The 25,530-nt window shown below is 48.1% G+C and overlaps 1 protein-coding gene across 2 annotated transcripts; it reads right to left on the bottom strand.

The window, feature by feature from the left end:
* Positions 1-447: 447 nt before the first annotated feature.
* MRAP2 (melanocortin 2 receptor accessory protein 2) lies at positions 448-23,542 on the bottom strand. Of its 2 annotated transcripts, XM_029047199.2 has the most exons (7): positions 23,438-23,542; positions 22,294-22,385; positions 22,057-22,139; positions 8,790-8,991; positions 8,527-8,661; positions 4,157-4,256; positions 448-3,215 (listed from the first exon to the last, which is right to left on the bottom strand). In XM_029047199.2, the coding sequence occupies exons 5-7, from the start codon at positions 8,651-8,653 to the stop codon at positions 2,816-2,818; spliced, it is 627 nt and encodes a 208-aa protein (XP_028903032.1). In that variant the 5' UTR covers positions 8,654-8,661; positions 8,790-8,991; positions 22,057-22,139; positions 22,294-22,385; positions 23,438-23,542; the 3' UTR covers positions 448-2,815. The 2 variants fall into 2 exon arrangements, with proteins under 2 accessions (XP_028903032.1, XP_028903035.1); XM_029047202.2 differs by lacking the exons at positions 22,057-22,139; positions 22,294-22,385; positions 23,438-23,542 and adding an exon at positions 19,786-19,970.
* Positions 23,543-25,530: the final 1,988 nt, after the last annotated feature.

Genomic DNA, 25,530 nt, shown 5'->3' with positions numbered 1-25,530 from the left:
CCTCTGCTCTCCACGGAGCTCCTCGGCTCTATCGCTGAGTTGCTGCTGGAAAAGGAGATATGCTGTTCTGCTCCTGGAGACGGGGTCCGACAGCCACTCCTGCCTGGGCCTAGGTATGGGGGTCCTGGTCCCCTGGAACATCTGGCCTCTCTCCCCCTCCCAGACAGAAGAGGGTGAGTGAAGCTCCACGTGGTCCCCGAGCCAAAGGGTAAAGGGTCCATCCTCTGCTGGAGCTGGCTGGAAACTGCCAAAGGAGACTAGGCCCAGACTAAGCCTCAACTGTGTCGTCTGGGAGGCAAGAGGCAAACATCTCCACTCCCAGGCCTGAGCCCCGACCACAGACACAGCTTCCAGTTCGGGGCATGCCCCTCCTACCTTTTCACCATCCTGGTTTCTTTTTACTACCAGAATGACAGGCCGTTACCAATTCATCATCTCAAACAGTACTCCGAGGGAAAGGCCATTTAATTCTCACAAACATCCAACTACACATTTTGGAATGCTTCCAGCACAGTTAATGAGACAGGTGGGACCAAAACACATGTACACACATAAGCTACAGGTCTTACACAAAAATAGAGTCTATCCTAACACTCTGTTTATGATCTCCGCCTCAAAAATGAAGCTTTTAAGGTTGCCGAAATCTGAGAATTAGACTTGGTTTAAAAGCGTCACATATTTCTATGAAAACAAATACATTTCACTTGCCACCTTTTGTATTAAGGTTTAAAACAATCTGCACCATTCATTTTCCACCTTACAAAGGACTCACACAATCAGCTATATTGGTGTCACCTGAAAAGAAAATTCCAGTGAAGGACTAACACGGCTGTAATTGGAATGGAACCTAATTACAAGTATATTGACTTTTGGGCTTTAGAACTGACATGCACAACAGAGACCTGGCCAAGGTTGAGAGAACAGGCATTGCTATTAGTGAAATGCTGGAGGCACACAAAGGTTATTGGGGGATTTTCAGGGAATTTTCAGGTTCTGGTTAAACTAAAGCAGCACATCCTGCCAGGATGGGGGAGCAAGCCAAGACAGCAGCCCTGCGTGTCCACCTCTGCGCAAAGTTTTACCATACACCCCCTGCGTGGGGTTTAGATAGGAGTGGAGCGAGGCCAGGGAGAGCTCAGACGGAGCACCTCCCCTCTCCCCAAGGTCTGGATGGACCAACAGACTACAGTGCCCAAGCCACCTCTCTGGCCGAGAACAGGAATTCCTAGCACAGCCTAATTGGAAACACATCAGTGGCCACACGGGACTCCTCTTCTCTGCCCTGCTAGGTTATTTCAGCCTCAGTGTTGCTAAGGAGGAAGAAAGAGGATGCTTCAGGCAGGGTGGACAGTGGTATATACTGGGGCTGGATAACTAGGGAGCAGCTTTCTGCATTCTCATCTCCCTTTCCCTAGGGTTGACCTAGCAAATGCAAAGGGAAGTTTAATACACGTCTTCCAAAGGGGTGGTTCTATATGGCATAAAAGAGCACAGCACTCTGCCGAACTCCAGGGGCAGGAGTTCAACTTGCCTCAATCTTCAGGGAAAGGCAGACACTTTTTTCTGGCTATTCTCCAAAGCACTGGTTTCTTCTCTCCCAGTTGCATTTTATAAGGAATCAGGCAATTGACTCTTGGGGAAGTTTTGCTTGTGTGACAAAATATTCCCTCTAACTCCCAGCTATTTTCTGACCACCTTAAATAGACTCTCTGGGTCTTTCAGAGAACCCAGAAACAAAACAGGAGCAAAATATTTATGACCTCCATCTTCTTTTTTTTCCCCCACTTAACCTCCTGGGATTAAGCCATTACTTGCCCTGGGCTGGAAGGCCAGTGGCCTTTACATCACTGCCTTTAAAGAGCATGCAGGGACGTCAGACAGCGGCTGGACCTTGGGGAGGTAATAATAATTATGGTATTTGTTAAGCACTTACTATGTGCCAAACACTGTTCTAAGCGCTGGTCAAAGGAAGGAACACAAACTGGGGGAGGGCTAGATACTGCAACACAGAAAGGAATCCTGAAATGCCCATGGGGGTAGAGTCGGCATAGAAAAGCCTTAGCTCCTCAGCTCAGATGGAGGGAGAGCCAGGAAAAGGAGGCACACCAGCAACTGTGAACCTTTTAAAGTAGAGGCGGAAAAACAGGCCCACAGCCCCTCCGAGGGGAGAGGCCTCTGCAAAGCAAGCGTGGGAGGAAAGGAGGTTGAATTCAGGTAGCAAATGGTGGCAGGGAGCATCATCCTGCAGTCAGTTTCCTGGGGAACTGCCCCAGCAGACACACCTGAAAAACCAAAGAACTCTGCTGGGTGAAGAGCAGAGAACAACTGGAGCCAGACCCAAACCCCGTAATGTGAGAGGACCGGGCAGGCTAATCTCTATAACGTCACGAGACTCTTACCGGGTAAAGATTGGCTCTTTTTTTACAGCATGGGTGGGTCCAGTTCCTCCACGGGGCTGCCGCAGCTGAGGTTCAGATGTTGATGTTCAAGGGTGAGAAAGAAACTTCAGTTTAACCAAGGGCAGGTAATAGTACTGCATCGTTAGAAAAGCAAACTTCACTCCCCAAAAACCCACCAGCCCACAGCAACCTACAATTTAAACAGGCAGTTAAGTGTTCAACCTCCTTGAAGGGGGAGTTTAAACTCTTCCCCTCACCCTAAAAAAGCCACAAGCCAGCCAGCTACAAGTGTACCTCCACCTTCATTTAGTACCACACACAATCCAAAGATGGGAAGCCAGCGCAGGCTGGCTCGCCCCCAAACTCTGTGCCGTGACAATCGCGGCCACCCAAACCGCCAAGGGACCGTGGGTCTCTCAGTCCAGGACGGTGTGAGAGGCCCGGGAGCCCGGCCTGTTTTCTAGACGGATCGGCGCTCCCGAGATCAGGTGGTCATCCTCGCCCAAGGAGGGGCCGGGGTCCGTGTTCACAAAGTTGGGGATGTTGAATTTCAGGAGACCGTTGAGGTCGTCCTCCCCCAGCCCGGGGCCCCTGAGGGCCTCCTGGAGGTGGACGCCGCCATCCAGGCTGGTGGCCCGGGGAACCACCGCCGCCCTGTCCAACTGCTCGACTCCGCTGATGTAGCAGTGGAAGAGGGACCTGGACTCGTCGGGGACGTGGCGGGAGAAGGCCTTGTCCGCCTCCGGCGGCGGTCTGCCGCCCAGCTCCGTGACAAAGCTGTTCATCCTAAACCGCTTCTCGGACGGCTCCGTGTTCCTGAAAGACAGGGTCGTGCGTCAAACCCACTGGCAGCTGTCAGTCACGGAATCTATTCCCGCTCCTCGGAGCCTCTAGCAGGGTTTTGGGTGGGTAGGGGGGCACCTATTCCTTGCAGGGCCTCGTGTGAGCCCCAGCCAGGAACTGGTAGGTGATAATGACCACAGTGGCCAGCCAGAAACCGCATCAGGCAGCACGGAGCAGTTGGGGGACGTGGTCTTGAATCCAGACCCAGGAGAACAGCAAAATATATATATGTCTAGTTGTCAGAGGCAGGAAGACTAAGGAATGCAGCAACTCAATGGCCAAAGCAGCCACTGGCCCAGGATCCCAGGATGCTGAGTGGTGGCGGGAGGGGGCTATCAAAACAAGCCAGGGAGCTGCCTGCCAACTTCGCCGGCCTAACCAGTCCAAGAATTATGATATCGAGCTTCCTCCCCCTTCCCTGTCTCCTTTCCTGCGCCCTTCCATCTGCTCTCCTTTCCTGCTCCCTCCCATCTGCTCTTCCCAGAGAAGCAGCATGGCTTAGTGGAAAGAGCATGGGCTTGGGAGTCAGAGGATGCGGGTTCTAATCCCACCTCCGCCACTTGTCTGCTGCGTGACCTTGGGCAAGGCACTTAACTTCTCTGTGCCTCAGTTGCCTCAAGTATAAAATGGGAATGAAGACTGTGAGCCCCACATGGGACAACCTGATTCCCTCGTATCTACCCCAATGCTTAGAACAGTGCTTAGCACATACTAAGCACTTAACAAATACCATAATTATTATCATCAATAATGCCTTCCTTAGGAGGGGCGTGACCCTGCTCCCGGCAGGGTCATTTCCCTCGCTGTCGGCCGGGAACGTGCCTGTTATATAGATTGTATAGTCCCAAGAGTTTAATACAGTGTTCTGCACACAGTAAGCGCTCAATAAATACGACTGACTGATTCGGACTTACTCCTGGTGCGGGGCTCCCGTCTTGGTCAGTAACATCAGAACGAAGAACATGAAGATCACGAAGACCGCGAGACCGACCCAGAATCCAATCACAATGGAATCTGCGAGAGAGGGAATAAAGTCATTACCACCGGCCCTCGACTCCAACCCCGTAGCCGTCCTTCACCGGGAGCCAAGTGGCCCGGAGGAGAGGATGTGGGGAGGGGCATGATGGAGGAGAGGCCCCATCTTTACTGAGCAACATTTATCGAGGACCTCCTTAGTGCAGTGCACTAGGTGCTTGGGAAGTGCAGAATAACAAAACACATTCGCTGCCCACGAGGAATTTACTCTCTAACAGGAGAGACAGAAGTAAAAGTATTTTACCACACTGTCAAAATAAATCAACTGCTTAGAAATGCCCAGCATGGAAAGTTTGTTGGTTTCATGCTTCAGGCGTAAGGGTTTGGGGTCCTGAAAGCCAGAGGGGAATTTCAGTTTGGAGGTGAGGTGGGGAGGTGTTCAGTGTTTCTGACAGCACTAAGGACAGCAGCTGGGTTTCAGGGTCTGGAGACAGGAGCAGGGGATAAGAAATTGCCCTCCTTAGCATCTCTCCTGGCAGCTGCTGTTGTTCCCAGCTCCCCCGGGGCAGGCTGGGGAATGGTGAATGTGACTGGGCGCTGAAGGGAGAGGGTGGGACAGGGATGGGAAGGCCTGAGTGGGAAAGTGACGTGGAGGGATGTGAACTTTCAGGGAATAGTTTCTAGAGAGGGTTGGAATACACCCTTTCAATAGAAGTGGAAGTCCAAGCCTGAGGCAGGCAGTAGGAACGCTTACACCAAACACCCAGTTCTGCCTGCCCCTCCCTGGGCAGATTTTCAGGATTCATCAACACCTGACTGTGTCGTCTACCCCAGCGCTTCGCACAGTGTTGGCACACAGCATGGGTTTAACAGATACTGCAGTTATTATTGCCACCTGTGGGTACAACAGGGCCCACCCATGCCACCTCACTGGACAGGGCAAGGAAAAATAATCTCATTCTCCCAGGGTTTCTGGGCTTCAGCTCCAGAAGCACAGGTCCTCTCCAGATGACAGTGCTGAACGAAAAAGAGGCAACGGTGGCACAAAAAAACCCGGATCCTCTGATTCCCAGGCTTGTTCTCTTTCCATTAAGCCAGGCTGCTTCTTTGAGCCAGTGTTTCTGCTTGATAGAGAGAGGACTAGATCACTCAGTAATATTTAACAATGACTCACATGCAGGAGGATTAGCACTGAGTGAATCATATCTGAATTTCCAAGTATCTGAAATTTTACAGTTAGAGGAGAGTACGGTGCGCACAAAAACGTAGCAGGCTCAGTGGAAAGAGCCCGTGTTTAGGAGTCAGGGGTCATGGGTTCTAATCCCAGCTCCGCCACCTGTCAGCTGTGTGACTTTGGGCAAGTCGCTTCACTTCTCGGTGCCTCAGTTACCTCATCTATAAAGCGGGGATTAAGACTGAGCCTCATGTGGGACAACCTGATTACCCGGCAGCTACCCCAGCGCTTAGAACAGTGCTTGGCACATAGTAAGCGCTTAACAAATACCAACATTAGTATTATTATTATACACCACGCACCTGCTTTGTGATCTTGGGTAAGTCACCTAAACTTCTCCATGCCTCAGTTCCTGCATCTGCAAAATTGGGATTCAATACCTGTACTCCCTTCTACTTAGACTGTAGCTCCCATGTGGGACCTGATTATCTTGTATATATCCCAGCGCTTAGTACAGTGCTTGGGACTTAGTAAGCACTTACCAAATGCCAATCGATATTATTAATGTAATTACGACCATCGACTTTGAGACACATCATTAGTTCTCTCCTCATTTACCAACTCTCTTCTCCCTCTAAACTCCAGCTCATATTGTGGTGCTTTCAAGCCAACCTACTCATTCTACCTCCAACCTCTGACCCTCACTCAATTTTCCATCCTGCCTGTAATTCCTTACCTTTTAAAGCTGCCCCTCACCTTGAAACCCACCAGGCCAGTGGCTCTCCCTATCTTCAAAGTCCTTCTAAAACCCTGCCTCCTCCAACACACCTTCCCAGTTTCATTTTTCTTCTCCCCAAGACATAAACTCCTGCCATATCATCACGAGAAGCAGTATGCCCTAGTGGAAAGGCCACAGGTCTGGAAGTGAGAGGACCTGGGCTCTAATCCCATCTCTGCCAATTGCTTGCTGTGTGACACTGGGCAAGTAGCTTCACTTCTCTGTGCCTCAGTTTCTTCAACAGTAAAATGGGGATTTAATACGCTTGTTTTTCTTCCTACTTAATAATGTTGGTATTTGTTAAGCGCTTACTATGTGCAGAGCACTGTTCTAAGCGCTGGGGTAGACACAGGGGAATCAGGTTGTCCCACGTGGGGCTCACAGTCTTAATCCCCATTTTACAGATGAGGGAACTGAGGCACAGAGAAGTTAAGTGACTTGCCCACAGTCACACAGCTGACAAGTGGCAGAGCTGGGATTCGAACTCATGAGCCCTGACTCCAAAGCCCATGCTCTTTCCACTGCGCCACGCTGCTTCTCAAACTTAACTACTTAAACTGCGAACCCCATGTGGGACAAGAACTGTGCCCAACCTGACTATCTTGTATCTATCCCAGCCAGTTTAATACAGTACTTGGCACAAAGTAAGCACTTTAATAATATTAACGTTTTCATTCCTTTCATTGTACCATCCACAAAGAATCAGGTACATATGTTCATGGGAGAATGAAAAACAGGGTTTTCTAATTTGGCGGCTTCAACACTACATTTAGCCAAATATTAGCCAAGTACAAACCCTTAATCGATCAATCAATCATATTTATTGAGCGCTTACTGTGTGCAGAGCACTGTACTTAACCATGGGCTACTGAGAGTTTCCCACTGCAAGATCATCATGAGAAAACTGAAAGTTCATTTATTAATCTGAACACTTTGATGGGGCAAGAAGGGCCTTGGCTACGCCTGTTACTTCAAGGGTTGAAGTTCAAGAATTGCTCCCTTTACCCTCTGCTGAGGTAATGCTGAAAAGGAGGAGCCAGAAGAAGAAGTGCCAGACAGGGTAGAAGGGTGAACAATAAAAGTCTCCAACTCCCACACACCCCCATCTCTGTATTTGCAATCCTTATCCCTCTTCCACTTCGCTATCCCTGAACCCCAGAATCAGAAACAGTTTAGAGATGGCCAGGTAGAACCTCCGTCACGAAAACGAACAGCTCCGGACAAGAAATTTAAACTTCCATCCTGGTCCAGAGGAGAGTACAATACAACAGAGTCGATAGACGCATTCCCTGCCCACAGCGAGCTCACAGCTTACGGGGTGGGGAGACAGACATTAATATAAATAAATTACAGATATGTATATAAGTGCTGTGGGGCTGAGGGAGGGGTGAATAAAGGCACCTAATCAGGGGGATGCAGAAGAGAGTGGGAAAAGAGGAAATGAAGGCTTAATCAGGGAAGGCTTGTTGGACGAAATGGGCCTTCAATAACACTGAAGGTGGAGAGAGAAATTCTGTGGGATATGAAGAAGGAAGGTGTTCCAGGCCAGAGGCAGGTCAGTATTGAGATAGATGAGATGGAGGCAGAGTGAGTAGGTTGGCATTAGAGGAGCAAAGTGTGGGGGTTGGGTTGTAGTAGGAGAGCAGAGAGGTGAGTTAGGAGGGGACAAGATTGAATACTTTAAAGGAGAGCTTGAGGTTTGCCTGATTCCAATGCTGCTGACTGAACCTTCCTGTTCTAACTCTGGATTTATTTCCCGGGAACATCCGGGAGATGCCACCCCTCTAAACTAGGTGCTAACTCCCACATGCTGGCCTGCACAATAGTCAAACGATAACGTCCCAAACTAATCACAGCCACGCCACAGGAAATGTGTATGCTGCTCTCTGACAGGTACAAAGAGACGCTCATGAACAGCAACGTGCTGCAGAAACGGATTCTCAGACCTCTGGACCCTGATTCAATTTCTGGGGTCTTGGGTGGCACACATTTTCCAAAAGAGCTGGCATGCTGCTCATTATTATTATTATTATTTTTCAGCTAAAGATCTGGCCGTGATCAAGGCTTTGACCCCTGTGTGAACCCTCCCGAACCTCACTGCAAGTGCCCTGAGCGTTCCCGCCTAAGGCTCTTGTGATTTTAGTCCCATTACAACCCATTACCAAATAATTTTTTAAAAGGGAAAAGCAAGGAGAGTTTGTCAAGATATTTTCATTGTTTGTGGATAGGCTTTATGGGGGAAACGGAGCATGTAGGAAAGCAACTGTTGAGTAATTCCACAGGAAAAAAACATTTGAGGAAAATAGGCAATCTAAAAAAGTGCATGTGCATAACGCCAAACCCTCAGAAGGACTTACATCTATGAGCTTTCAGTCCTTCAAACGAAACCGGTCCAATCTCGTAATACTCGTACTCCCAGGTGTAATCAGAAGGAGGCGAGGACGGCTGTGACGTTCGGTTAGAAATGACACCGTGGACAGACATCCTCCTCCCTGAATCAAAGGAGAAACACCAACAGTCTGTCATTGCTCCTTGACCACCTGGGCCAACTGCAGTTTGCTCTCCCCCATCAGTGAACGAGAACCAATCGATCAATCGATCGTATTTATTGAGCACTTACTTTGGCTGACTTCACTGCCCCAGCTGCTGCTCCCCTTGGCTAGGAAGGCAAGGGATGGGATGGGCTGGAGAGCTGGGTTGGATCAGAAGGACAAGAGAGGGGAGCGAAAAGGCGGCCTGGCGTCTCATCTCCTCAGGCCCCAAGTTAGATCTCTCACCGGCATTGAGGAGCTGGAGTTCAAAGCCCGGCTGATCTTGACTGCCTGAAAACAGAGCAATGGTATTTGGCTATTCCCCCACAAAGACAAAAATACCCAATTCCTATCACCGTTGGCACCTCCCTGCCTCCCCACATAATAATAATAATAATGTTGGTATTTGTTAAGCGCTTACTATGTGCCGAGCACTGTTCTAAGCGCTGGGGTAGACACAGGGGAATCAGGTTGTCCCACGTGGGGCTCACAGTCTTAATCCCCATTTTACAGATGAGGGAACTGAGGCACCGAGAAGTTAAGTGACTTGCCCAAAGTCACACAGCTGGCAAGTGGCAGAGCCGGGGTTTGAACCCATGACCTCTGACTCCAAAGCCCCGGCTCTTTCCAGTGAGCCACGCTGCTTCTGTGTGAGCCATGCTGCTTCCGTGCCACTGCCTAGAAAACCTATAGAAAACCTATAAAAATCTTAAATTATTCAAGATAGAAGTTACCACAGATGCATATATCTGTACTTCATTTATCTATTTATTTATATTAATGTCTGTCTCCCTTTCTAGACTATGAGCTGCTTGTGGGCAGGGAATGTGTCTGTTGCTCTTCTGTACTCCTCCAAGTGTTTAGTACAGTGCTTTGCACACAGTAAAGTGCTCAATAAATACGATTGAATGAATAATTGCTTTGATAAAACAAATCTTACAAAGTCAGTAAAAAAGAATCAGCAGCATAAAAGTAAAGCAAATATGCAAAATTGAAATATGACAAATTGTTTACATTATACATTTAATTACAGCAAAAAATACAATAATTTTTGTGGCTGCTTTCTCAACACAACTTACATTTTAAGTTACAGCACTTGGAACACACACAAAAAACCTATTTTACCATAAAACAAATTCTACAATTATTTACAATTACAATTGTAAATTGTAATTACAATTGTACAATTGTACAATTGTACAATTGTAAATTGTACAATTACAATTACAATTCTACAATTAGTGTGAAAACACACTAAAAAAACACCCAAAAAAACAAAAAAAAACCCCACTCAGTTGTTTTTAAAGTAGTTCTATCAATGATTTGACAATCTCCAGCCCACTATCTCAACCAAGGGCCAAGTAGCTTTCTACAGCAGACCGGGGAGCCAGCGGAAGTTTCTAGACCGCTGTCCATATCAGAGGTCAACCTTAAGAAAGAGACACACAAAACCCCCATGCTCACACCCATGAGGGGAAGCTGCAGGCAGAAGGCAGGGTTTGTCATTATTTCTTGGATATTTCTTTAACAATGCAATAACCGGTACCAAGAGCCCAGCAGGTTCTCAGAACACAAAGGACACTCGAGAGCAGAGATCAAGGAAACAAGAGGGAGAGAAACAAGACTGTTTTTTGATTCTAGGGCGACACTACGCACCCAAAACAGATTCAGTTCTAAATTAAGCTCTCCTACTAAACTTGCTGTGTGACCCAGAGCAAATCACTATACCTCTCTGAGAAGCAGCGAGACCTACTGCAAAGAGCACAAGACCTGGGTTCTAATTCCAGCTCTGACACTGTGTTGGCCAGACACTGTTCTAAGCACTGGGGTAGATATAAAGTAATCAGGTTGAACACAGGCCATGTCCCACTTGGGACTTAGAGCCTTAGTTCCCATTTTACAGATTGAGGTACCTGCAGCACAGAGAAGTTAAGTGATTTGCCCAAGGTCACGCAGCAGACAAATGATGGAGCTGGGATTCGAGCACAGGTCTTTCTGATTCCCAGGCCCCCTGGCCCCACTAGGTCACGCTGCTTCACACTTGCCTGCTGTGTAACCTTGAGCAAGTCACTTCACGTCTCTGTGCCTCAGTTCCTTAACTGTAAAATGGGGATTAAATGCCTGTTCTCCCTTCTACTTAGGCAGGGAGCCCCATGTGGATTCAGGACTGTGTCTATCCTGATTATCTTGCATCTACCTCAGTGCTTAGTACTGTGTCTGGCACATAAACACAACTATCATCTGTCCTTCAGTCCCCAATCTGTCATCATCTCTGCCTTCTCCCCCCCCCTTTTTTTCTTTTTCCCCCTTCCATTTTGGTCAGGCCCCCGTCCATCCTGTGCCCAAGATGCAAGTCACCTGGGATCTCCCCTCGATCCCCGATCAATCAGGCAGAAGTCCTGCTGGCCCAGAGGAGCAGAGAGGCAGGGAAAAGCAGCATGGTTACACCCGGGGGACCCTGCCCCTCATGCTCCTCAGCACCCCCCTGATCCCATACAAACAGCCCTCCTCATCGCTAAGAGAATTAGGAGCCCCGTCTGCCCAGGCAAGCAGAGGGTTGCTTGTAGGTTAAGGGGCAAAACTTTCCATCACCCAGGTGGACATCAGGTGGCAGAAATGTGGCCCTCGCCTAGAAACCCCTTTGCACCTTCATTTTCCTCCTTTCTTTGCTCTCAAATTTCTCAGCTTGGCCTCTCCTAGAAGTGGGGAGAGCCTCGAGGTTTACAGACTTCGTCATTTCAACCTCTTTGTAATCTCCCCAGGACTCAGTATGGCAGTTTGTCCAGGGTAAGCGCTCAAATTCTGCTGTGAAGGGTGTCAAGGATGAAGAGGAGCAAGAGGATGGAAGATAAATATCGTGAATATTGTGAACTCTTCTAACTCCAAATTTGTTAGCCTGGAGAATTTTCTCTGAAACATAAAAATGTAAATTTGGTTACCATTTCAAAAAGTCTCACTTTTTGGTGTAATAGCCCATTTAGTATTGGGTATTGTCAATGTGGTGTGAAAATTTCCACTCATAACTACTGAGAAAACAAATTGGAGCTTAGTCACCATGTTGGCTGTGAACCAAAAAGCATATTTACTCCAGAACTCATGGAGCAGAGACAATATTAAGTCTACGGGGCAGCTGTTATTTCTGCATGTTACCCCTGAGGAGAACCACTGAGAATTTCTTAGTGCTGAAGCTCTCTGCCACATTACAGACATTAAACAAGAGAAATCTTGGAGTGCCTACATGCAGATGCCCACTGTGGTGGCCAGGGTCGTGGGAAGCTGCTAATTGTGAGCTCTTTTGAGGCGCTGGCAACGCTGACCATTTTCCACTGAAGCAGCCCAGATCATCACAGCGGTGCCTCCGAGACAAATCTGGGGAAGAACATTACTGCTTCCAGGGGCGCCGAGCAGAGCCCAGCCTGGGCCTGCTGGGATCAGAAGGAGCTGCCCCCTCTGAGTCAGGCATAGCCGAGGGGGGTGGGAGGCAATCTTTCCCCTCTTCTGTGCCCCATCATCTGACCCCAGCTCACCTCTCCTCCCATTAGGGTCAGGTAACTCAAGTTTCCCCCGTTCCACAACACACACAGCCAGGGAGGGGTACTGTCCCTCAGCAGCTGGTCACAGGTCCATCCTCTTCTTCTGCCCTGTTCGCCTCTCCTTCTGTCAGGGACAAGCAACTCATTCCATCCACACCCACATCTGGGGATGGACACTGTCCTTCAGCAGCTGGTCACAGATCTTTCCGATCTTCGCCGCCGCTCACCTCTTCTCCCCATCAGGGCCAGGCAGTTCATAGCCCTCCCTCCCCCATCTACACAAACACACAGACAAGGATGGACACCATCCCTCAGCAGCTGGTCACGGATCCATCCCCTTCCTCTGCCCCTCATTCACTTCTCACCAAGGCCAGGCAGCTCAGGCCCACCCCCCATCCTCTTCACACACATACAAATATAGGTAGGGATGGACACTGTGCCTCAACTGCTAGTTACAAGGACCATCCTGAGTCCCCCAGGGCTCTCTGAGTTCCCAAGGAGTGCCCGTGAAGGGCAAAATTTCTGAATGGCCCCGAAGACCACTTCTGTGGGATCCTGATAGAAAGGAACAATGGCCTTTTCCCTTATGGGCAAAACTCCCTCGGGTGTGATTTCCCATAAGGCAGCCCTCATGCCCATGCCTGAGTGCTCACAAGGAATCACGCAGACAAGCCCGCACGCTGTGGCAAATGGGAAAACTTGCAACAGAAACATGAGGGCAGGGGGTGAATCCCAGGCAAGCCCCAAGACAACAAGGCCCCTCAAATTTTCCAAGGGAGCCACCACAACACATCCTCTCACAGCTAAGACTGTTCCAGCAATGTCAGTCAGGAAGGCATTCTGATCACGGTTTGCCTTTGCCCTAGGGGGACAGATCAATCGATCAACAGTATGTGAGTGCTTACTGGGTGCAGAGCATTGTGCTAAGTCCTTGGGAGAGTGCAATACAATGGAGTAGGTAGACCGAGTCCCTGCTATCCCTATATTTTCCCTTCTTCCTATCTGTAATTTACTTTAATGTCTATCTCCCCCTTTAGACTGTAAACTCTTTGTGATCAGGGATCCTGTCTACCACTGTACTGTACTCTCCCAAGTGCTTAGTATAGTACTCTGCAACCGGGAAACACTCAAATACCACTGACACATTTGCATCTCCTGGAGAAGGCAGCTAGCTGGCAAAACTCCTGATTATCTTGTATCCACCCCAGCATTTAAGCACAGTGCTTGATAAATAGTAATTACTTAAATAAAATTATCATCACTGCAGGCTGAACAGCACTGCCCCAGCATCCATAGGCTGGAAAGGAAATAGAAACCAGTGCCTCTTTGGGGGACACATCGGTATCTTTTTTCATCAACACCACTGGGGATATGCCTTGTACCAAACACAAGTGCCCCCAAAGAAATTTCATTTCCCCACGATTTCTCTTCCCCAAAAATGTGCATCTAGTTGAACTGACTGCTTCTCGCTCAGATGCTGTATTCATCAACCCTGCCTGGGGCCCTTCACCAACCTTAATTTCTTTTCAGAGATTCTGGTTTCAGAAAAGTAGAACCATGGAACTATTTTATGACTCTTCTTCCTATATGCATATGTAAATTCATTGCACTTTTTCCTCACACTTCAAACTCAGTCACTGTATTATGTACTGTATCCTGGGCAGGTGGACCCGCCCTAAAACACCCAACATACTATTTCTAGGGTAGGTGCAGAAAACAGTCTTGTATTTGCACGTAAATCACTTCCATCCCCTTCTTGGGTTGCCCCTGGAGCCACCGGTCCAATTCCGGGCCTTACTTTTGGCCTTCAAGGCCTTCAGGGGGATCTAATTCAGAAACAGCCTTAGCAGCATTTCCTCACAATCCCATCAGGTCCCTGTACAACAGCTCTCCATCCCCACTAATTCCAAACCAAAGCCAAGGACCTTTCACCCAACACAAAATTAGGCTCAGGGCCAATGGAATAGTATCCAGAATTAGAAGCAGAATTGACCCTTTTGCTCAAGAGGACAGCCAGCGGAAGAATGCAGGATGTTTCCATTTCTAGTTATCCCTCTCTAGCCAAACTGGAAATGCCTCGCAGGGACAAATGTGACTCTCCTGCTCTAGACCCCACCTCCCAAATTAAATTTTTCCCTCTCATTGCTTCCCCTGTCCACCTGCTGGTATCACAGGACCGCTACTAGTGCCATAAAGTGGCAACAGATCTTCCCTGTACCTCACCATCAGTCCCAGACACTGGACATAAAACTGGCCTTAGGAAGACATCCTACCCAGAGAATCAAAAGGACACTGAATTGCTTTTCATTTGTAGAGAGGACCACACAAGATGTAACACTAATTGCACGGTGTGGAAACTGATTTCTCCTAAACAATGGCTTGCTAGTTGAGCTAATTAGTTAAGGCTGGATTAAGAAGCCCATCTGAATCACAAAGTCTTGAACAAATTATGTTCCTGAAATCCAAGAAAACAACATTTGAAAAAGCGCTGATCGATTTGCATTTTCAAGGCAGCTTTGGTACTGCCATAAATGTTGTCATCCCCAAAAGTCAATCAAATTTGAGCACTTACTGGGTGCCGTGCACTATATTAAGAGCTTGAGAGAGTACAACAGAGCAGAGGTGGTAGAAGCATTCCCTGCATCAGAGGCTGCCTCTGCCACATCTCTCTTTATAGATGGGGAAACTGAAATAAAGAGATTTCAGGAACGGACCCAGACCATCACTCAAGGGTCCCTGGCTCTTGTTTGTGGAGTGAATTGGGAAATCACAATCAATCGTATTTATTGACCACCTATTCTATGTAGGACACTGTACTAAGCACCTTTAGAGTCCAAACTTTTTGAGCAAGTTGTTTTTACACCCACTGCCTCCAATTCCTCTCCTCCAAGTCTCTCCTTGACCCCCTGCAATCTGGCTTCAGCTTCCTCCACGGAAATTGCCCTCTCCAGGATCACCAGTGACATCCTTGCCAAATCCAACCGCCTCTACTCCATCTTAATCTTCCTTGACCTCTCAGCTGCCTTCGACGCTCTAGGTCAGCCCCTTCTCCTGGAAACACTATCTAACCTTGGCTTCACTGACGCTGGTTCTCCTCCTATCTCTCTGGATGCTCCTTCTTAGTGCCTTGAGCCCGTTCCCCCTCTGCTTCCCAATCCTTAACTGGGAAAGTCCCCCAAGGCTCAATTCTGTGGCCCTTTCTAGTCTCCATCTACTTCCATCTCCATCCATCATTCACTCCTACAGCTTCCACTATGACCTCTATGCTGGGGATTCCCAAATCCACCTCTCCAGCCCTGACCCCTCTCATTCACTCCAGTTCCGCAGTTCCTCATTGCCTTCGGGACATCTCTACTTGGATGTCCCGCCAACACTTCAAACGTCACATGTCCAAAATAGAAAATAATCCCATCCAAACCCTGTCCTCATCCAGGCTTTCCCATCACACTAGACACCACCGATCAATCCATCGATGTTATTTATTAAGGGCTTGCTGCGTGCACAGCACTACACTACACGCTTGAGGGAGTACAAAAGAAGAGAGTGGGTAGACACGTTCCCTGCCCACAAGGACCTTATAGTCCAAGATATGGTTGCCCATCTATGCAACCGGCAGAAACTCCTTGCCAGCGGCTTTAAGGCGCTCAATCAGCTCCGCCCCCCGCAACTACCTTACTTGGCTGTCCATCCTACTACAACCCACACACCCCTTCACTCAACCTATTCACTGCACTTCCATCTCATCTGTCTTGCCACTGACACCTTGCCATCACCTTCCCTCTGGACTGAAATTCCCTCCCACTTCCTATCTGACCATCCCTCTCCCCATCTTCAAAGCCCTACGAAAAAAATATATCTCCTCCGACAGGCCTTCCCTGACTAAGCCCTCACTTACCCCATTCACCTTCCCTTCTGCATCACCTATGCACTGGGGTCTATATCCCTTAAGCGCTTTGATATCCATCTCATCCAAAGCAACATAGCATAGAAACACATATTTTCTTGACCCCTGCCATCTCCATGATCTGTAATTCATTTTAATCTCCTTCTCCCCCTCTAGATCGTCAGCACCTTGAGGGCAGGAATCATGTCTACAAAACGACTGTATTATACTCACCCAAGGACTTAGTACAGTGCTCTGCACACAATAAGCATTCAATAAATACCAGGGATTGACTGAATTGAGCAAGGGAGTCCTGATTCCTTCCCTCATGGTCAAAGTAAGAGGGAGAACAGGTATTAAAACCCAATTTTACAGAGGGGGAAATTGAGGCCCAGAGACATTAAGTGACTTGCCCAAGGTCCCACTGCAGGAACGTGGTGGAGCTGGGATTAGAACTCAGGACAAAAATGCTTCTCAATAATAATGATGATAATAATAAATCAAATTTACTGAGCACTTACTGCACGCAGAGCACTGTACTAAGCATGTGGGAGTTGGTAGACACGTTCCCTGCCCACAGTGACCTTCCAGTCTAGAGGGGGAGACAGATTACATTATGGATATGAACATACATGTGAAGGGGCTGAGAAAGGGGTGGATAAAGGGTGCCGATTCTAGTGCAAGGGTGACGCAAAAGGGAGTGTGAGAAGAGGAAATGAGGGCTTAGTTGGGGAAGGCTTCTTGGAGGAGATGTGTTTTTAATAAGGCTTTAAATAATAATTATAAACCCAATAATAATAATAATAGCAACTGTATTTATTAAGCCATTATTATGTGCCAAACACTATGCTAAGTCCAGGGATAGATACCAAAGAATCAGATCAACACATCCCATCACACAGTCTAAGTGGGAGGGGAGCAGGTATTTTTTTTTCCCCATTTTCAGAGGAGGAAATGGAGGCACAGAGAAGTCAAGTGACTTTCCTAACACTGCACAGCAGACGAAGGGCAGAACCAGAACAAGAACCCAAGTCCCCTGACTCCCAGCTCTGTACTCCTTCCACTAAGCTATGCACTATGTGCATGAGCTTAGTGCTTAATATCCCATAAACTGTTATACCTCAAGTCTGTGAGCTTGTTTGTGGGCAGGGAATGTGTTAGACATTATATTGTACTCTCCCAAGTGCTCAGTACTGTGCTTTGCACATAGCGCTCGATATATGTGATTAATAATAATAATCAATTGTTATTGTTTCATTAGACCTGGTGCGTACATTCTAAAAATGTCCTCTTTAAAAATATCTCCAATGCTCTTTGTGAGCATGTGATAACCTCTGACTCCCAACCCAAGCTCTTTCCACTAAGCCATGTTGTTTCTCTGATATATACACATTATATATCTATCATTCTATAATTCTGTTTATTTATATTGATGCTATTGATGCTTTCTCTGATATATAGACATTATATATCTATAATTCTATAATTGTGTTTATTTATATTGATGCTATTGATGCCTGTTTGTTTGTTTTGATGTCTGTCTCCCCCCTTCTAGACTGTGAGCCGTTGTGGGCAGGGATCGTCTCTCTTTGTTATTGAATTTTACTTTCCAAATGCTTAGTACAGTGCTCAGCACACAGTAAGCACTCAATAAATACGATCTAATGAATGAACAAATAGCATTTTGGATCGGTTATATGGCATCTTTCCCCAGGGTATTAGGGAACGACTGTATTAACCTGATCTAACTCACCCTCACACCGACACACGGAGCTGGGCAGGAGAGTATCATTCGTCTTGTGGAGAGGAAACTGAGGCATGATGAGTAGATCCATCGGGTGGACTGTGCCAAGGAGAAACTCGGGGCTGCGGGGGGTGGGTTGGGGGGCGGGAGAGGGTCTAGTTCTCATTCTGATGATCATTTTCCTTTCCTCCCTCTCGAGAGAGCCGGCCCCAGAAATTTAAACAATTCCATCTAGCTTCTAATCTTCACCTTACACCCGTTTCCTCTCTTGTTCCCAGGCTTTCAAAAGAAGTAAATTAGCTGGCATGTCTTCCGTCAGTCACTGCCAAGCTTTGGATGTAACTACAGCTCTCCTTAGGGGTTGATTCCTGACCCTCCCATGAACTCCACTCAAATTTACAGACACACAGCTGGAAAAAAAAAATAGATTATTAACCCTGAGCGTGCCCTTTGTTGGGGCTGGTGATAATCAAGGCATCAGGTGCACAGTTTGCTGAGGATACTGTAAAAAATCACTTTGGATTCTGAAGCTGGATTAAAAAGGCAGCTCATATTATAATAATAATAATAACGATGATGATGATGGTATTTGTTAAGCACTATGTGCAGATGAACCACAAAACTGAGCAGGCTGTACACAGGCAAAAGGCAACAACTACATGAGAAAACGACTGCAGTGAAAGAAGTGCAAAAATAATGTGAAGTTAGCATATCTCCAGCGCTTAGAACATAGTAAGCGCTTAACAAATGCCATCATTATTATATCTGTTTCCTTTGAAGCACCGATGCACAAATGCACTTTCTCTCCTAAACTGTACCCGAACCACCAGGACCCTCAGACCAAGTGGTTATTTCCACCCGGATTTTAAACCACTTCCTAAAGATCGTTGAAACTACATTTTATTCCTTCCTTCTTTCATTCATTCATAGAGAAGCAGCACGGCTCAATGGAAAGAGCCCGAGCTTGGGAGTCAGAGGATGTGGGTTCTAATCCCCCCTCGGCCACTTGTCTGAGGCACAGAGAAGTGAAGCGACTTGCCCAAAGTCACACGGCAGTTACCTCATCTGTAAAATGGGGATTTAGACTGTGAGCCCCATGGGGGACGACCTGATTACCTTGTATTCCCCGTCCCCACCCCACCCCGACCCCGTGCAGCATTTAGAACAGTGCTTGGCACATAGTAGGCACTTAAATACCATCTTTATCATTATTAGTCAAGCGTCTTTATTGAACACTTGCTGTGTGCACAGCACTGTACTACTACTAATAATAATGGTATTTAAGTGCTCATTATGTGCCAAGCACTGTACTAAGTGCTTAGAACAGTGCTCTGCATCCGGTAAACGCTCAATAAATACGATTGAATAAATGAACACCACAGAAAAGCAGCGTGGCTTAGCGGCAAGAGCCCGGGCTTGGGAGTCAGAGGCTGTGGGTTCTAATCCCGACTCGCCCACCTGTCTGTCGTGTGACCTTGGGCAAGTCACTTCACTTCTCCGTCCCTCAGTTCCCTCATCCGGAAAATGGGTCTGAAGACTGAGAGTCCCCCGGGGGAGGGGGGGGTGGCGAATAATCCGATGACCTTGTACCGACCCCAGCGCTTGCCCTTTCCAGTGCTCTGCACAGAGTGAGCGCTCAATAAATAGCATTCAATGGATGATTGACATGGATGATTGACACGGACTAAGCGCTACAGGAAACGACACAGCGCTTGGCCCAGGGCAAGCGGTTCAACAGCACCGTGCTTGGCCCCGAGTAAGCGCTTAAATACCGACATCATCATCATAAATGGTTATTATGATCCGGGGGTAAAAAGTAAAACTCCCCGCTCACAACGAGAGATGGAGACGGGCATCGAGGCAAATAAAGAGACATCGCTAGAAATAAATGAAAAGAGCGAGAGAGAGGAATTAAAGGCACCCACCCGGTCTCCCGGTTCCCCCGCCAACCGGGCTGGCAGGCGAGCAGCGTGTCGCGGAGGGTGGGGTCGTGGTCTGGAGGCCGGGCCGGTCCCGGGTGGCCTCGGGATGGAGGGATGGAGGGATGGAGGGATGGAGGGATGGGTGGATGGATGATGGTGGTGCCCCCTCGGTGGTCCAGCGCCGGAGAAAGTGAAGGGGGACTGAGCGTCCCTGGCAGGAGGAGCCCGCCCCGCCCCGCCCACCCCCCCCGGGGGAGGGAGGGAGGGAGCACGGGGAGGGGAGGAAAGGACCGACCGAGGAGCACGGGGGGAGCATCCACGGAGCACGGGGGGGGGGGGGAAGGACCGGGGGAGCACGAGGGGAGCATCCAGGAAGCACGGGGGGAGAGCACCGAGGGAGCAAGGGGGGAGAGCATGGGGGGAGCATCGAGGGAGCTCGGGGGGGAAGGACCGGGGAGCACGGGGGAGAGCACCGAGGGTGCACGGGGGAGCATCCTGGGAGCACGGAGGGAGAGCATCGAGGGAGCACGAGGGGAGCAGCGAGGGAGCACGGGGGAGAGCACAGAGGGAGCTCGGGGGGGAAGGACCGGGGAGCACGGGGGGAAAGGACCGGGGAGCACGGGGGGAAAGGACCGGGGAGCACGGGGGGAAAGGACCGGGGAGCACGGGGGGAAAGGACCGGGGAGCACGGGGGGGAGCACGGGGGAGGGTACCGAGGGAGCACGGAGGGAGCATCGAGGGAGCACGGGGGGAGCAGCGAGGGAGCAAGGGGGAGCAGCGAGGGAGCACGGGGGTGATCCTGGGGGGACCACTGAGGTGATCCTGGGGGGAACACTGGGGAGCCCTAAGGGATCCTGGGGGGAGCACCAGAGGAAGCCCCAGAGAGCACGGGAGGAGCTCTGGAGGAAGCACCGGGGAGCACGAGGGAAGGACCACAGAGCAGGAAGGGGGAACGGGGTGGGGTGTGGCGGGGGGGAGCATCAGGGAGTTAGGGGTGAGGATAATGATGATGAATAATAATAATAAAATGACATTTATTAATCTCTTGCTATGTGCCAGGCACTGTTCTAAGCGCTGGGGTGGATACGAGGTCATCGAGTCGTCCCACGTGGGGCTCGTAGTCTTCATCCCCATTTTACAAATGAAGGACCTGAGGCACAGAGAAGTGAATGGCTCGTCCAAGGTCACACAGCGGACCAGTGGCGGAGCAGGAATTAGAACCCAGGTCCTCGGACTCCCAAGCCCGGGCTCTTTCCACGAAGCCACGCTGCTTCTCATTCATTCATTCAGTTGTATTTATTGAGCGCTGCTTATAGGCAGAGCTTGGGAAAGGATAATAATAATAATGACGGTATTCGTTAAGCACTTACTATGTGCCAAGCACTGGAGAAGCAGCGTGGCTTAGTGGGAAGACCGTGGGTTTGGGAGTCCGAGGACATGGGTTCTAATCCCCAGTCAGCCAATCGTCTGCCGGGTGACTTTAGGCAAGTCACTTCACTTCTGTGCCTCAATTCCCTCATCTGTAAAATGAGGATGAAGATTGTGAGCCCCCGTAGAACCACCTGATTACCTTGTCTCTACCCCAGCGCTGAGAATAGTGTTTGGCACATAGTAAGCACTTAACAAATACCATTATTATTATTATTACAATACAATAATAAACTGGCACCTTCCCTACCCACAATAAGCTTACAGTGTAGAGGTGGGGAGGCAGTCTAGGCCACATTGCCTAGTGGATGGAGCCCAGGCCTGGGAGTCAAACCTCGAACCTGGGATCTAACCCCATCTCCACCTCTTGTTTGCTGTGCAATCTTGGGCGAGTCACTTCACTTCTAAGTGCCTCAATTACCTCTTCTGTAAAATGGGGATTGACACTATGAGCCCTATGTGGGACATGGACTGTGTCCAACCTGATTAGCTTGTAACTACCCCAACACTTAGCACAGTGCCCGTTACATAGTAAGCACATAGATACCATTTAAAAAAAAAAAAAAAAGAGGCAAGCAAAGGGCCAGGTAATCCTCCACTGTATTGCCAGGTACCAAACAGTCAAATTCTCTGAGATGGAAACGGTTTACCCGCTGAGCATGCCCCATTCTAAATGTGCCAATCCGGTTATTTAAAGGGAGCAACCATAACTGGAGCTGAATGGCTGACCAATAAAGGTCCACAGGTCCCGATTCTAGGACACTGGTACAGTTTTCTGAACTGATCCAGGGCAGATTCAGAAATCCGGGACCGTCTCAGCTACTTTGGGATATATGGCCGGCTCACCTTTCTTTCTCACTTCCTGAGTGCTTGGAGATGTTCGCTGTGCCAGTGCAACAAAGCATCAAAGAGGCTTGCAGTTTTCTGGGCTGAAAATGAAGTCGAGGAAACAGAAATGATGAAAATGCAGAAAATCTTATTATCGGAGAGAGGAGATCCTTGGCACGAGGCCAATAAGAAGCACTAAGAAGATGAGTGAAGCAGAATACTGTGGTGGTACAAGAGCTGGACTGTGTTTCTTACCTAATAACGGTGTGTGGCCTTGCAGCTGATTCGGTTCACCACCAAGCTCTGTGGGCAATCCAGTACTACCTGGCTGGAAGGGTCCTCCGTGCCTGGGCACAGGGGTAAAAGATTAAAGTGATCAGCAAAGGGATTCGACCAGGACTCGGTAACCAGCCGAGCGAGAATGAGGGTGGGGAGGAGACTCATGTTCTCTCTCCAGTTACACATTCCCTGGATCACCCAGTCTGTTGCCTCCCCTCTAGACACAAACCAAACCTCCTAAGAGTGAGAGCACCAAAAGACTTACTGCAAATTAGACTCCTTTTTCAATGAAACAGGAATGATTGATATGTGAGGCTCTCAGCTCCATCAGGTGGGACCAATTAGAGACTGAGGATCTAAGGCAAGTTATACGCTGCGAGCTACGAATTAGAATGTGAATTCCTTGTTCTTGTGGTCCCAATTCAAATTTTTCTTCTCCTTTATAAAAGAATCTGTGCCCTTCTGGTGGCCCAAGCCCAGTTGCTCCTAGAGTCTAGGATTTAATGCAGGAACATGAGGGAGGGTAAAGTCACATCCTAAACAGGTGTATTCAATACTCTAGAATGCCATGAAGCTAAGTGAATACAAATAATTTAAATAGGCTAGAGAACTTTTTAAATCCACTTGATGGTGTACCAGACATCACATCTCATCAGAATTCATTTATTTTCCACCCATTAAAACAGAATATACAATAGAAGTTGAGATATGATCTCTGTCCAAAAGGAGCTTAAAGTCTACTGGTTGGTGCTTCTGAGATACTCGCTTTGAGATCATCTGGTGACCTTTCTGCATGATGTCAATATTTGCAAGAATTCACTTCAGTTTAAACTCCAGACTAGTATTTGTGTAGCAGCTTTTTTTATTTTAGTTTGTTTAAAATGGGCACAAGTCTCCCAGCCTTGTAACAGAGAAAGACTTCAGGCTGTTGCAAAAGAAATAAAAACGTGTTCAGTTACAAGACATCCATCAATCTCCCAAATTCCTCTTAGACAAAAAGGTCAGAACAATTTTCAGTGATTTCTGAAAATGGACTTCCTTCTCGACTTGTTTTTGAAAACCATTCTTTTCTGAAGTGATTTTGTTTTTTAATTTGGCAACACAACACTCAGAAACTTACCACTGGCTTCCTTGTTTCTGTGTTTAATGGAAATACATTGACTCTGATACTGCTTGTTCAAAACACATAAATGATGTGCATCCTGGAGTGGTTGGGGTTGGAGTCCTGAGGGATTCTACAAAGATGCAGAAAATTAATTTAGGGGTTTGCGGTCAATAACATTTGGAAGCTTTGGCTAGAGCTGTTACCTAGATTTGAGTGCAAGTGAAGAGAGAAATCAGATTGTCCAAGAACCCTCATACACACCCCTTCTCTTTATGTACAGAAATTCCATTATCCCCAAAGGAAACAATGGTATTTTAAAGCTGTTTGAGGTCTGCCAAGTAGGATCACAGCATTCACATTTCTGCTAGTGTCTTGTACACTTTCAAAAAGCATTTTACTCTGAGCTGGGATGGGGATAAAAGAAGATTGGGCATCATTGTTTTGAGTGAGCTGACAGACTCAGTGTTCCATTATCTGGGACATGCCCATCCTTTTCAGGATAGAGACTTCTCTAAACCTTGAAGGATTGTTGTCAACTCCCTTGGATACCCTCCTGGTCTCTCATGAGAGAGAGGCCACCTAACAATAACGGCAGTGGGAAGTGTAAGTACTTACTATGTGCCACGCAATAGACAAAGTGCTATAGTAGAAAATAAAGTTAGACACAGACAGTCCCTGTCCCACAAGGGGATCAGAATGCAAATAGAACAGCTAGGAAACTAAGGCAAAGAGAAATTAAGTGCCTTGCCCAAGGTCACACAGCAGGTAAGTGGTCTGTCTTTGCAGTTGTGCTGTGTTTGGAGGATGTGATGAGTCAAAGTTCTCGGCTTGGTGGAGTGTTGTTTTTTTTAAATGACATTTTTTAAGCTCTTAGCTGGACTTTTTCAGTCATGCCATCCCACCATCCGACATAATCACACCTATTTCTTAGCTTGATGGGGTTTTTTTTGGATGCAGGATTTTGGTTATGATCATGGGGAGCAGCACAGTGTTGATGTTCTCAAGCACCTCAAATTCCCTCCTGTGGGATTTTCCTCTAGTAAAATCCATAGGAGAAAGTCCTCCAGGCTTGATGGAAAGAGCGGAACCTAAATGATGAGGAGAAAACCCTGTAGCTGCTGGATCTCCAGGCCTTTCCCCACCCTCCATCCTCACCAAAACACAAGGTCTAGAAGATGAGCCCCTGGGGGCTCCTCCTAGGCTGCAGCCCACAGAAAATGATTTTTCTCATCCTGAGTCATTGTCAATGAATTTTCTTTCATCGGTTGAAAATGTATCCACTTCTGAATTTATCAAGTACCACCTTCCTTCCTAGCTCTTTAATTCACATTCAAAACTCTATATCCCTCCTCTGTCTAGAATTATTATTCTCTGGATTAATAACAATAGTGATGATGATATACATGAAGTGCTTACTATGTTGCAGGTGATGCGGTAGATACAAGATCTGGCCCCGTCCTTGCCCCTCATGGGGCTCACAGTTTAAGTAGGAAAGAGAACCGGCATTGGATCGCCATTTTACAGATGACGAAACTGAGGTATGAAGAAGTTGGGTGACTTGCCTAAGGTCACCCAGCAGACAAGTAGCAGAGGCAGGGATAGGACCCGGATCTCCAGAGTTTCAGTCCCTTTCTTTTTCCACTAGGCTTCTCTTCTTCAAAAATGTTAAACGGTTCCTAGATTCCCCACTCTTAGATTGTGCCTCCTCGAGGGAAGGGGCTGGCTTTAATTCAAACTTTGGCAGCCATTCCTGAGGGTCTAAGTCAAGCAAAGACAAGCTACCAGTGCTCTGAACCATTCCTGATGACAATGATTAGAGCCATACCCAATGACAATGGCCTCAAAGCACAAAATAGATGGGGTTAAGCTCCCGTGTCCAGTCAAGGGGCTGGCAGTCTGGGCCGGAAGGAAATACACATCTCCCTCTCTAACCCCTTTGATCCTGAAAGCCTCCATCTGTCTAATAGCAGTCCTTGCCTTAGCTCAAGCTTCAGACTCAAATTTCCACTAAGGCTGGAAACCTTCCCGTGGGCACTCATCAATCACACATCTGCCTGCTCCTCGATGGAGCCAAGAGTTGAGGGAAGGAGACTGTCTCCCAATGGGAG

This window comes from Ornithorhynchus anatinus, chromosome 19 (assembly GCF_004115215.2).
Source record: "Ornithorhynchus anatinus isolate Pmale09 chromosome 19, mOrnAna1.pri.v4, whole genome shotgun sequence".
Classification (NCBI taxonomy): Eukaryota; Metazoa; Chordata; class Mammalia; order Monotremata; family Ornithorhynchidae; genus Ornithorhynchus; species Ornithorhynchus anatinus.
The sequence above is the reverse complement of the archived record's forward strand: the minus strand, read 5'-3'. Positions and strand labels throughout refer to the sequence as shown.

What these genes read in the sequence shown, in the direction of transcription:
- MRAP2 (XM_029047199.2), bottom strand. Translation starts at nt 8,653, where the DNA reads ATGTCTGTCCACGGTGTCATTTCTAACCGAACGTCACAGCCGTCCTCG. An exon ending in AGGACTGAAAGCTCATAGAT is followed by an intron (nt 4,257 to 8,526) that starts GTAAGTCCTTCT and finishes CCTCTCTCGCAG; the next exon opens with ATTCCATTGTGATTGGATTC. An exon ending in ACGGGAGCCCCGCACCAGGA is followed by an intron (nt 3,216 to 4,156) that starts GTAAGTCCGAAT and finishes CCTGTCTTTCAG; the next exon opens with GAACACGGAGCCGTCCGAGA.